Raw genomic sequence first — 12803 nt, 5'->3', positions numbered from 1 at the left:
AAGTTAGCTGGTGCACAGCTGTAGGCATTACTAAGTGGTCTGGGAAATGGGACAGTAATTACTGCACCTGTGCACCAGCTAGGTGGGCTAGGAAATGTGACAGTAATGACGGCACCTGTGCCCCATCTAGGTGGTCTGTGAAATGTGATAGTTAGTAATGACTACACCTGTGCCCCAGCTAGGTAGTCTGGGAGATGTGACAGTTGGCAATGACTACACCTGTGCACCAGCTAGGTAGTGTGGGAGATGTGACAGTTGGTAATGACTACACCTGTGCACCAGCTAGGTAGTCTGGGAGATGTGACAGTTGGTAATGACTACACCTGTGCACCAGCTAGGTAGTCTGGGAGATGTGACCGTTAGTAATGACTGCACCTGTGCCCCAGCTAGGTGGTCTGTGAAATGTGATAGTTAGTAATGACTACAGCTGTGCACCAGCTAGGTGATCTGGGGAATATGAGTTAGCTGGTGCACAGCTGTAGGCATTACTAAGTGGTCTGGGAAATGGGACAGTAATTACTGCACCTGTGCACCAGCTAGGTGGGCTAGGAAATGTGACAGTTGGTAATGACTACACCTGTGCACCAGCTAGGTAGTCTGGGAGATGTGATCGTTAGTAATGACGGCACCTGTGCCCCAGCTAGGTGGTCTGTGAAATGTGACAGTTGGTAATGACTACACCTGTGCACCAGCTAGGTAGTCTGGGAGATGTGATCGTTAGTAATGACTGCACCTGTGCCCCAGCTAGGTGGTCTGTGAAATGTGATAGTTAGTAATGACTACACCTGTACACCAGCTAGGTAGTCTGGGAGATGTGACAGTTGGTAATGACTACACCTGTGCACCAGCTAGGTGGTCTGGGAGATGTGACAGTTAGTAATGACTACACCTGTGCACCAGCTAGGTGGTCTGGGAGATGTGACAGTTGGTAATGACTACACCTGTGCACCAGCTAGGTAGTCTGGGAGATGTGACAGTTGGTAATGACTACACCTGTGCACCAGCTAGGTGGTCTGGGAGATGTGACAGTTAGTAATGACTACACCTGTGCACCAGCTAGGTGGTCTGGGAGATGTGACAGTTGGTAATGACTACAGATATGCACCAGCAAGGTGATTTGGGGAAACGTGGACTGTTGGTAGATCTCGAGGACCGGATTGCCGCCCCCCCCTACACTACTGCCAGCTGACTGTGATGAAGCAGAGTCCTCACTGCTGTGCTTGGCAATGCCCGGGCTGCCATTTCTGCCACCCAGGCTGGTGGAATGATGCTTGACATTTATGAGACACTGGGGGGATAATTTGGCAGCTGTCCCCTCTGCTGTAGACATGTGTCAATAGATCTGTGTTTACAATGAATCATGGGAAGATCACCAACATGATGATGTCATAGAGACTGCGGCCGGGGATAACCTTTTATCTCATGGCTTCCCGCATATCCAGGAGGTTACAGTGTAACAGGAAGGGATGTCATTCACACTCTCTCGCACTCCTGGCTCTCTCTCTCTCTCGCACTCCTGGCTCTCTCTCTCTCTCGCACTCCTGTCTCTCTCTCTCGCACTCCTGTCTCGCACTCCTCTCTCTCTCTCTCTCTCTCGCACTCCTGGCTCGCTCTCTCTCTCTCTCGCACTCCTGGCTCTCTCTCTCGCACTCCTGGCTCTCTCTCTCGCACTCCTAGCTCTCTCTCTCTCGCACTCCTGGCTCTCTCTCTCTCTCGCACTCCTGGCTCTCTCTCTCTCTCGCACTCCTGGCTCTCTCTCTCTCTCTCTCTCTCTCTCTCTCTCTCTCGCACTCCTGGCTCTCTCTCTCGCACTCCTGGCTCTCTCTCTCGCACTCCTAGCTCTCTCTCTCTCGCACTCCTGGCTCTCTCTCTCTCTCTCTCTCTCTCTCTCTCGCACTCCTGGCTCTCTCTCTCGCACTCCTGGCTCTCTCTCTCGCACTCCTAGCTCTCTCTCTCTCGCACTCCTGGCTCTCTCTCTCTCTCTCTCTCGCACTCCTGGCTCTCTCTCTCTCTCGCACTCCTGGCTCTCTCTCTCTCTCTCTCGCACTCCTGGCTCTCTCTCTCTCTCTCTCTCGCACTCCTGGCTCTCTCTCTCTCTCTCGCACTCCTGGCTCTCTCTCTCTCTCTCGCACTCCTGGCTCTCTCTCTCTCTCTCGCACTCCTGGCTCTCTCTCTCTCTCTCGCACTCCTGGCTCTCTCTCTCTCTCTCTCGCACTCCTGGCTCTCTCTCTCTCTCTCTCGCACTCCTGGCTCTCTCTCTCTCTCTCTCGCACTCCTGGCTCTCTCTCTCTCTCTCGCACTCCTGGCTCTCTCTCTCTCGCACTCCTGGCTCTCTCTCTCTCTCGCACTCCTGGCTCTCTCTCTCTCGCACTCCTGGCTCTCTCTCGCACTCCTGGCTCTCTCTCGCACTCCTGGCTCTCTCTCTCTCGCACTCCTGGCTCTCTCTCTCTCGCACTCCTGGCTCTCTCTCTCTCGCACTCCTGGCTCTCTCTCTCTCGCACTCCTGGCTCTCTCTCTCTCGCACTCCTGGCTCTCTCTCTCTCGCACTCCTGGCTCTCTCTCTCTCGCACTCCTGGCTCTCTCTCTCTCGCACTCCTGGCTCTCTCTCTCGCACTCCTGGCTCTCTCTCTCTCTCTCTCTCTCTCTCGCACTCCTGGCTCTCTCTCTCGCACTCCTGGCTCTCTCTCGCACTCCTGGCTCTCTCTCGCACTCCTGGCTCTCTCTCTCTCGCACTCCTGGCTCTCTCTCTCTCGCACTCCTGGCTCTCTCTCTCTCGCACTCCTGGCTCTCTCTCTCTCGCACTCCTGGCTCTCTCTCTCTCGCACTCCTGGCTCTCTCTCTCTCGCACTCCTGGCTCTCTCTCTCTCGCACTCCTGGCTCTCTCTCTCTCGCACTCCTGGCTCTCTCTCTCGCACTCCTGGCTCTCTCTCTCTCTCTCTCTCTCTCTCGCACTCCTGGCTCTCTCTCTCGCACTCCTGGCTCTCTCTCTCTCTCTCGCACTCCTGGCTCTCTCTCTCTCTCTCTCTCTCTCTCTCTCTCTCTCTCTCTCTCTCTCGCACTCCTGGCTCTCTCTCTCTCTCTCTCGCACTCCTGGCTCTCTCTCTCTCTCTCTCTCTCTCTCTCGCACTCCTGGCTCTCTCTCTCTCTCGCACTCCTGGCTCTCTCTCTCTCTCTCGCACTCCTGTCTCTCTCTCGCACTCCTGTCTCGCACTCCTGTCTCTCTCTCTCTCTCGCACTCCTGTCTCTCTCTCTCTCGCACTCCTGGCTCTCTCTCTCTCTCGCACTCCTGGCTCTCTCTCTCTCGCACTCCTGGCTCTCTCTCGCACTCCTGGCTCTCTCTCGCACTCCTGGCTCTCTCTCTCTCGCACTCCTGGCTCTCTCTCTCTCGCACTCCTGGCTCTCTCTCTCTCGCACTCCTGGCTCTCTCTCTCTCGCACTCCTGGCTCTCTCTCTCTCGCACTCCTGGCTCTCTCTCTCTCGCACTCCTGGCTCTCTCTCTCTCGCACTCCTGGCTCTCTCTCTCTCGCACTCCTGGCTCTCTCTCTCGCACTCCTGGCTCTCTCTCTCTCTCTCTCTCTCTCGCACTCCTGGCTCTCTCTCTCGCACTCCTGGCTCTCTCTCTCTCTCTCGCACTCCTGGCTCTCTCTCTCTCTCTCTCTCTCTCTCTCTCTCTCTCTCTCTCTCTCGCACTCCTGGCTCTCTCTCTCTCTCTCTCGCACTCCTGGCTCTCTCTCTCTCTCTCTCTCTCTCTCTCTCTCTCGCACTCCTGGCTCTCTCTCTCTCTCGCACTCCTGGCTCTCTCTCTCTCTCTCTCTCTCTCTCTCTCTCTCTCTCGCACTCCTGTCTCTCTCTCGCACTCCTGTCTCGCACTCCTGTCTCTCTCTCTCTCTCGCACTCCTGTCTCTCTCTCTCTCGCACTCCTGGCTCTCTCTCTCTCTCTCTCTCTTGCACTCCTGGCTCTCTCTCGCACTCGCGCGTTCTGTCTGTTATACTCTAATTTACTGCCTTCACAAAATGAAAAGAGGTGAAGAATCTGGTTGGTTGCTATGGGCAACATCACTTCTTAATTTTTAGAAGCTTTGGTAGATTTACAGTCGACATGGACACAGTTTGAAGTGCACCACATCCCCTCGCCATGCTTCAGGTACGATGGCTCGCTGCGCTCGGCACACTATTTTAATCTCCCACTACACCCTAGTGGATGGTAGGGCATGAAATACCGCATGTCGGCACATGTCGGTTCAAAAAACATTGAAAAACCCCATGTCGACCTAATGTCATGTCGACCTAGACCCATGTCGACCTTGCTGTCTGTCGGCCTAGTGGTGTCGACCCAATGCTTGTCGACCTAGTTGGTGTAGACCTAATGACCGTATCCCTGCGGCACGCGGGCATTGCCACGCTGCCGTCCCCATTCCACCCATCCGGGAGAGACGGTTCTGTGAGTGTGAAACTCGTCCCAAGCTGGTGGTAAGGGGCATACAGGAGACACTGGAGCAAGACCAGTGACAACTATTCTAGATGAGGGGACTCTGCCCTGAACGTTCGTCCCTCCGCTCCTGCTGTCAGAATCAGAAGCAGTTTGGTAAAGTTGCAGTGGGGTAAATGTGCGCCAGCAGCTTCCTCTTAGCGCCCCTGCGGTTTCCCCAGGCTTTCACATGTACAAGTCTCTGTAGGGAGCTGTCAGTGGGTCGGTCCTGCCTGGTGTACAAGGTACAGGGACCTTTCTGTCTGTACCCAGCCTGTGAATGAGACCCTTGTCCTCGCTAATGTATGCTCACTGGAGGGGAAGTTGTTCCTGGAGATGAATGTAGGGCGGATGTGGTGTGTGGAAGTGTAAGGCGGCAGGCTCCCAACAGGGAGTCTGACATTGCGTCATCTATAGAGGTGACTGAGCTGTCCCCAGAATACAGAACACTTTCCGTATGGAGTGGTTTATCGACAGCCCTGGTGCAGAGGAAATCCTACCGGGTCCGAAGCTCCTCAATTCTTCTTTCTCCATTTGTACCATTATTTGTGCTGTTTTCTGTCCCTTACTTTGTCGGCTTTTCCTTTTTTGTTTTGTTCTGTTTGTTTCAGATTTGCTGTTCATGTCTTTGAATCTCCCAGCATCTGTTTTTCATTAAGGGATAGTTGCTGACTTGACATTGCCATACCACTGTGAAAGTCTGTCACACATTCCAAGTTACTGATTTGGGGCTGTACTTAACAACCGCAATACCAATATCGGTACTTATGTAGTAACTGGGCTGCCGATTTTTTGATTGTATGCCTTAAGTTAAGGCATACAATCAGATGCGATGCGATGCGATATCGCATCGCATCGCATCCGATATCGCATCCGATATCGGATGCGATGACCCGATTTTTCCATAGGAATCAATGTTAAAATGATTCCTATGGAAAAATGGGTCCTTTTCATACCCCTACTATCCAAGTGGGCATGGAGTTGGATATAAACCTGTGGCGAGCGTAGCGAGCCACCGAGCCCGAAGCGTGGCGAGCCCCGCGAGGGGACGGTATTCGTCCCCTCGCGGGGCTCGCTTCGCTCGCCACGCTTCGGGCTCGGTGGCTCGCTACGCTCGCCACAGGTTTATATCCAACTCCATGCCCACTTGGATAGTAGGGGTATGAAAAGGACCCATTTTTCCCATTGAATTCCATGTTAAAATGGACTCAGTCCATTTTAACATTGATTCCTATGGAAAAATCGGGTCATCGCATCGCATCGCATCCGATCGAATCGCATGGTCGCATGCGATGCGATGCGATCTCCCGATCCGACCCGATTTAGAAATCGGCAGCCCAGTTACTACATAAGTACCCCAATATCCTATATTGCATATTCCCCAGCGCCAAACCCACTGCAAGAGATCTGCCTGAAATCCAGTCATCTCCGAATAGCCCCCAATTCCTACGGCATGGCGGGTATGGGTAATACAGTCGACAAAGTATGTAGACTATCTGAATATTGACCTACATTGGGTCGACCACTAAAGGTTGACAGAGCTTAGGTCGGCACAAGCATTAGGTCGACATTGGAAAATACCCAAAAGGTCAACATGAGTTTTACATGTTTATTTGTCTCGACTGTTGACGCAAGTCGACTTGCACTCCATATCAGTGTACCAAGTCCCCTCGGATGGCTCTGCGCCAATATTATGTTCTCCCTCCACACCCTCGTGTATGATATGACATACCGCCTGTCGGCACAATGTCAGCTCAAAAAGCCTGAAAAAGACATGTCCACCTTTTGACTATTGACCTAATGCTTATGTCGACGCATTTTTATGTTTGCGTGTCAACACCTGAGCATGTGCACCCCTTAATTAGTGTATTGCGTACCCTTGTGCGCTTGGCATATTTTACCGTTCCCAATCACAATACCAAAAAAATGGTAAAAAAACTAATGTCAACCATTTCTTGTGTCGACCATCGCCATGTCAACCTTTTCTCATTGTCGACATATTGCATGTGAACCTTTTGGCGTCGACCTTTAGACTGTTGACTTATACATTTGCAGACCTTTATTCCGGATCCCCATCTATGAATGAAATGTTTTTGCTGATAGCGGTGTCCACTGTAGGTCATGTACAGGTTTGCGGCGCCACCTTGTGGTAGACAGTGGGTAATGCACTGCCAGGTATGCATTCCAAAGCCCAGTGCAAGCCTAGCAACATACAGTAGGTGCATTATTATTAGGGGAAGTGAAAAACTTCCCAGAACATCTGGTCTCTGTGGCAAGTGAGTTAGCCCCCCCCCTGAACACACACACACACACACACACACACGCACCCATCAGTAAAAGCGAGTCCCCGAGATCAGTCCCTGCAGTTATTGTGATCATAACACACTGCGTAACCTTTAGGTGGAAGGCTGCGCTGACCACTGCGGTGCTGTATGAGTGATGCATTCCAGCCTCATGACTAATCCTCTGGCCCCAGGGCGTCCATTGTTCCCTCGCTATTCTATTCTGGTCTCAGGAAACCCCTTGTCTCTGCTGAGCTTGCTCCTTTCCCGGAAAACCATTGGAAGCTTACAAACAGACCACAGGCATATAAAGCGCACAGGAGAACGTGAGCCCCAACATTATCACAACAACCCCCGTCCTATAGAGCCGTTGCCTTTCCCGACTGTACAGCGCAGTTTTCCACTTCTCTGCCCTTTAAATGACATTATATACATGCTGAGATATTATATACATGCTGAGACATATTACATACATGCTGGGAGCTTGCTGCTCTAATGGCTGTTATGTTCCTCTACTTAGAAGGATTTATTGTCTCTCTATGGCTGTAATTTGCAGAGGACTAAATATACTTTGCTTTCTTTCTGTGCTTTTCAGTCATGTCCTCAGTCAGGATTGCCCTTTGATCTGACACGGGCCTACTTTAGATACAATTTAGATATACCAGAACCAGCTTTTTCTGCATCATATTCTGAGTATAACCTATTCTTGTCCAGTCACACTAGTGGTAATTCTAGTCTTCCTAGCACAAGTCTTGTCTGTATATCAGTGCTGAAATACAGACCACACTGCGCTAGATGCACAACAGCGCAGAGTGACACCCCAGGCAGGGAAGAGGAAGTGCATGGGTTTTGGAAGATGCCACTGTGTTGTTAATGCGGTGTGCCCTGTCTCTATTCTCTTCTGTGTTACATGTGTGAAGGTACTTCACACCCCCCTGCTAAAGGTGCCCATAGACGCTCCGATGCGGCGGTGTCAGTTTTGTACTTTGAGATGCGCGCTCCCGCGGCATCTCATCGTACAGTACAAAAAGTATGTGCTGCACATACTTTTTGTACATGCTTTTCCTCGCATCACATTGCATGCACAACGCATGCAATGCGATGCGTGCTATTTAAGCACATATATAAAAAAATATATCCTGAATAGCTGTATGGATAAAGTCCCAAATTGAGTCGAAATATAATTTTTCAATAGTGCAATAATCATTTAGTTTACTGGAACACTAATCTAGACAATATGATAAATAGAAGAGAGAGCTTGTGGTATAAAAAACATACGTATATTTATTATAGAACTCCCGGCGGCGGCACTCAAATAGAAATGACAACACCAGAGGCTGTTGTGTTAGCTGAAGTTTTCAGGCCGTCCGGCCTTTTTATCAAGGTGCAAAGAGATAGTTGGTCAGGTCATTTGAGGGTGTATTGATACCTCTTTATCAGATCCGCTACATTAGCTGCTTTTTGATTACTTTGGTTTTTTGGTACTCTTTACCTAGCACGGCGGGCATCGCGGGTACATTTATGTCTGGCCGCGACGCGACCGACGCGATGCCCGCGATTTCCCATTGAAACCCATGTTAAACATGGAAATCGCGTCGGTCGCGTCGCGGCCGGCCATAAATGTACCCGCGATGCCCGCGACGCGATGCTCCCGATTTGCCATAGGAATCAATGTTAAAAGGCCCGATGGACACGATTTTACTGTTAAATGCCTCAATGGACCCGATGTGGCCATAGGAAACAATGTTAAATGGGCCTTAGAGCCCAAATAGTTACCCTGAACTCTGAAATGGCCCCCCCAATTGTTTACGCCACCCCACGATCAACGTCAACCCGAAGCGTGGCGAGCGCAGCGAGCCCGCGAGGGGCGGCGGTACGCGTCCTCCGACCTTTTCATACCCCCACTATCCACGTCGGCGTGGAGTTGAGAATAGAATAGTGTGGCGAGCGCAGCGAGCCACCGAGCCCGAAGCGTGGCGAGCCCCGCGAGGGGACGCGGATACCTTCACAGCTATACGCGTCCCCTCGCGGGCTTCACAGGTGTCCATGGCGACGCGGACACCTGTGAAGCCCGCGAAGGGACGCGTTTAACCTGTGAAGGTATCCGCGGGGCTCGCTGCGCTCGCCACACTATTCTATTCTCAACTCCACGCCGACGTGGATAGTGGGGGTATGAAAAGGTCGGAGGACGCGTACCGCCGCCCCTCGCGGGCTCGCTGCGCTCACCACGCTTCGGGTTGACGTTGATCGTGGGGTGGCGTAAACAATTGGGGGGGCCATTTCAGAGTTCAGGGTAACTATTTGGGCTCTAAGGCCCATTTAACATTGTTTCCTATGGTAAAATCGGGTCCATTCAGCCATTTAACATGAAAATCGTGTCCATCGGGCCTTTTAACATTGATTCCTATGGCAAATCGTGGGCATCGCGTCGCGGCCATCGTGTGCACATTTATGGCCAGACGCGACGCGACCGACGCGATGTCCATGTTTAACATGGTTTTCAATGGGGAAATCGTGGACATCGCGTCGGTCGCGTCGCGGCCGGGCATCTTTAGCCCGCATACGACGCGACCGCGATTTTTTACCTCACGATGCCCACGATCAAGATCGTGGGCGCCGTGCTAGGTAAAGAGTACCGGTTTTTTATATGTATAATAAATATATGTATATTTTTTTATACCGCAAGCGCGCTCTCCTATTTATCATGGTGTGCGATATGGATGTCATTGTGTGCATACATTGTCCGGACGGTTGCATACGCCCCCTTTGCCCCGATCGGCAGGCGGGACATTGAATCCCGCCTGTCGTTCCGCTGTCAGGCTGAACACAAACGGGGTCAGGATCATGTCTGTCGGCAGGGATCGACAGCCGTGATCCTAGATTGTATACACCCCTAAAAGTTAAGTGGGATAAGCAACACTGGGTGAGATGTACCAAGTCTTGGCGAGAGATAATGGAGAATTGTCCCAAAGCAACCAGACAGCGTGTGTCATTTCAAAGACTTTGCTAGATAAATGACAGCAGCTGATTGGTGGTTTGGGGACAGTTTTTCAGTACAATGCTTGGTACATCTTCCCACACTGGTTTAAGGACGGTAAACTGGGACTTTGAAGTTACCCATCAGCTATAGAGCCGCACGTTTCCTGTATGTACTCTTCTAGTTTAATGTATGAAGTGTGAAATTCTAGTTTAAAAGTCTTTCACAATCATCCTGGGAACTGTTGCGAAGGGGGATGTTCATCCAAGTTTAGAGAGAGATAAAGGGGGAGAGCAAAAGTACCAGCCAATCCGATGCTAACTGCCATGTTACAGGCTGTGTTTGAAAACTGACAGGAGCTGATTTGCTGGTACTTTATATCTCTACTTTTTGATAAACCCCCCCCTTTTTAAGCTGTCATGCACAGCAGGGCGGCGGCAACACAAACAGGCGATCTGCCTGCGCTCTCACAGCTGTAATGTACTACTGATATGTGATAACTGGTTTATAGTGGTAATTGCAGTGGTATACACTAGTCATTTACACGTACACACTGCAGATCAGTTATAATGTGCATCACCTGTCAGCCTGTAGTAGAGCTTGGGAACTGCTCCAGTGAGGAAGCCCAACCACCCGTAGGCAGCGTACGTACAGGCAGACCAGCACCCAAGTCATCGTGTGTCACCAGTGCTAGAGATGTCCATACTACTTTACAGACCACTCTAATTGAACTATTATCTACTAGTCTCTTGTTCTCATGTGAGGGCCAATGGTTTGTTTACGATCTGGGTGGACCAGTGTGATTGTTTTTTTGATATGGGGACCAATGGGTTTGATTTTTTTTTTTTTCCTGTGGGGGTTAATGTGTTTTTCCCTGTGGGGGACTGATGCTGTGCCTTGGCAATTTTAAAATCTTATTTGGTGTGCCGCGAGTTGAAGAGGTTGAAGATCACCGCCTTATGTATGATAAGTATTACACAACTGGAAGCCTTTTATCCACCTTGTCATAGGATTTATGACTCTCTTGTATAAGTCATTTGTGTTCAGGATCTGGCTCATTACAGGCAATTTGTTAATTGCTATTTAATCTAGAAATGTCATTAATTATCAGGCCATTAATGCCATTTAACTACCCTGCGGCACGACAGCAGTTCATAAGCTACATCTCTCGGAGCCCGGCGTCAGCTGTTATTTTTTTGTCGCCCCCCCCCCTGTTACTGTACAAGGCCTGGCATATGTCAGGATACAACTCATTACAACACAAATACCTCTATATTGCTGTGTTCAGCATCCTCGTCTATACAGTAGGAGTAATGTCCTGCCATAGGCCAATATCCTCAGCCTACACCTAGAAATCACTTCTGAATGGCTGAGGAACGGTGTAATTAGAAAAGCCGACGTCCAAAATGTTGACGCAAGGAAAACCTTAACATTCACAAAATGCCGCTGTGGTTAAAAGTTTGGGGGGGGGGGGGGGAGGGGTTGCTGCATATTTTGGAACAACCACAAAAGTAACACCAATGTTCATTGTCAACACTAGGAACATGCATGTCGGCACGTGGGAAAGTTTTTACATTATCCTTGTTGACCTAATGTCCAGGTCAACATTCAGAGCCTGTCGATTAAATACTTGCCTAATAACAACAGCGACTGGCAGTTTTGGCAATGCTTGCATAGAGCTAAAGTTGTGAGCAATCCACTCCTAACTGCCATGTTACAGACTGTTTGAAAAATGACAGCTAGAATCTGATTCGCTGGTACTTGATCTTTTTCCAAGTGTCTTATTGGTTGCTTTGTGATGCTACAGGTGACTTCCATCACAGAACCAAGTCCTCTGGTTTGCACAAGTTGTACATGCTGCGCCCTAACCTGAGCGTCCCCCGGGCCCCTGCGAGGACGCTGCAGCATGTTCCCCCTTTCACACTAAGCTGTGATCTTCACACGCACATCGCAGACGCTGCTGTTTGCTTTCACACGGGACGCAGCAATGGAGGGGAGGCCCCCAGTTCTGGGATATAGCTGCGCTGCTAGACGTTGCTGTACCTGAGGCAGCAATGATTAGCTCACGTCTGACCTGAAGCCTGGTGTTGTGCCCTTCCGTCTCTAACCAGCAGGATATGTTTTCTGAATGATTAACCTCCCCAATGCACCTTACAGTGGCGACAGACAATGCATTGCTCTCTGCTCACGCTTCTCTCTTTCCTTGCATGCATCGTGGATCCGCAGAGGAGTTTAGTGGGGACGGTAATACCTGCGCTTTACTCGTTTTCTTCTGTTGTCCTGTCTCGCTAACTGTGTCTAATCTGTGTAATACATGTTATTCTGCACTGTGCACGGCTGTCACCTGTGTACACACACACACACAGCATGAACACAGGGCTCTGCTCTGGGTGTCCCTTGGCTACCACAGGCACTGCCAAGCCTCCGCAGCACCTCTTGCAGTGTACCTCTGGTCTGTAGCGTTGGAGGGTGGATTATAGCGTTGGTTGCGGAGTAATACCATCTGCCTGCAATAAAGGTCTCTCTAGTTCATGCATGCTACATACATGACCTGTATTGTGCGGCCTCACACACACATATGGCGTAGGTGAATGATGCCCTTAAAACTAAACGTACTGTAGATGTCTGATTTATCACCTCTCCAGCTCCTGCGTCTTCAGGGCTATTTCCGGCCTATAGCACAGGCCAAGTTGCAGTCTCTAAAGAGATCAGAGGCCATAAGCCTGTGCATCTCTGCATAGCATTGTCTTCCATCCTGCCAGTCACACCCTGCCTGCTCTGAGACCCCCCCCCAATCACACACACAGGGCACATCCGCCCATATACATGTGTGTGCGTGATGTAGCAACCTTCGTATATAACATTATTATTATTAATTATACCCTACCTGTCTGCTTTCCAGCATGGATCCATTATGTAGGAAAGCTTTTGTACCGAGATTGTTTAAACTTTATATACCGTGATATATAATAGCAAATATATTGGACCCATTCTGTGTTATATCCATATTCCCACCATTCACCCCCCCCCCCTCCCATAAAGATCTCACAGCGATTGTGAGAGTAACACAATAGAC

The 12803-nt window shown here is 50.4% G+C and overlaps 1 protein-coding gene across 13 annotated transcripts in view; it reads left to right on the top strand.

Moving 5' to 3' along the window:
- PTK2 (protein tyrosine kinase 2) overlaps window positions 1-12803 on the top strand; it is a 188512-nt gene that overhangs the window by 133054 nt on the left and 42655 nt on the right. For 8 of the 13 annotated variants that reach the window (XM_083144914.1, XM_083144911.1, XM_083144908.1 and 5 more), the window contains one exon: window positions 11954-11971. The exons of the other annotated variants lie outside the window; for them this stretch is intronic. In XM_083144914.1, coding sequence (XP_083001040.1) covers window positions 11954-11971 — 18 coding nt within the window. The remainder of the gene's footprint in view (window positions 1-11953; window positions 11972-12803) is intronic. 13 annotated transcript variants of the gene reach the window in all.

The sequence above is a fragment of the Crinia signifera genome, chromosome 5 (genome assembly GCF_055691185.1).
Source record: "Crinia signifera chromosome 5, ASM5569118v1, whole genome shotgun sequence".
NCBI lineage: Eukaryota > Metazoa > Chordata > Amphibia > Anura > Myobatrachidae > Crinia > Crinia signifera.
This window is presented reverse-complemented; position numbering and strand designations above follow the sequence as displayed.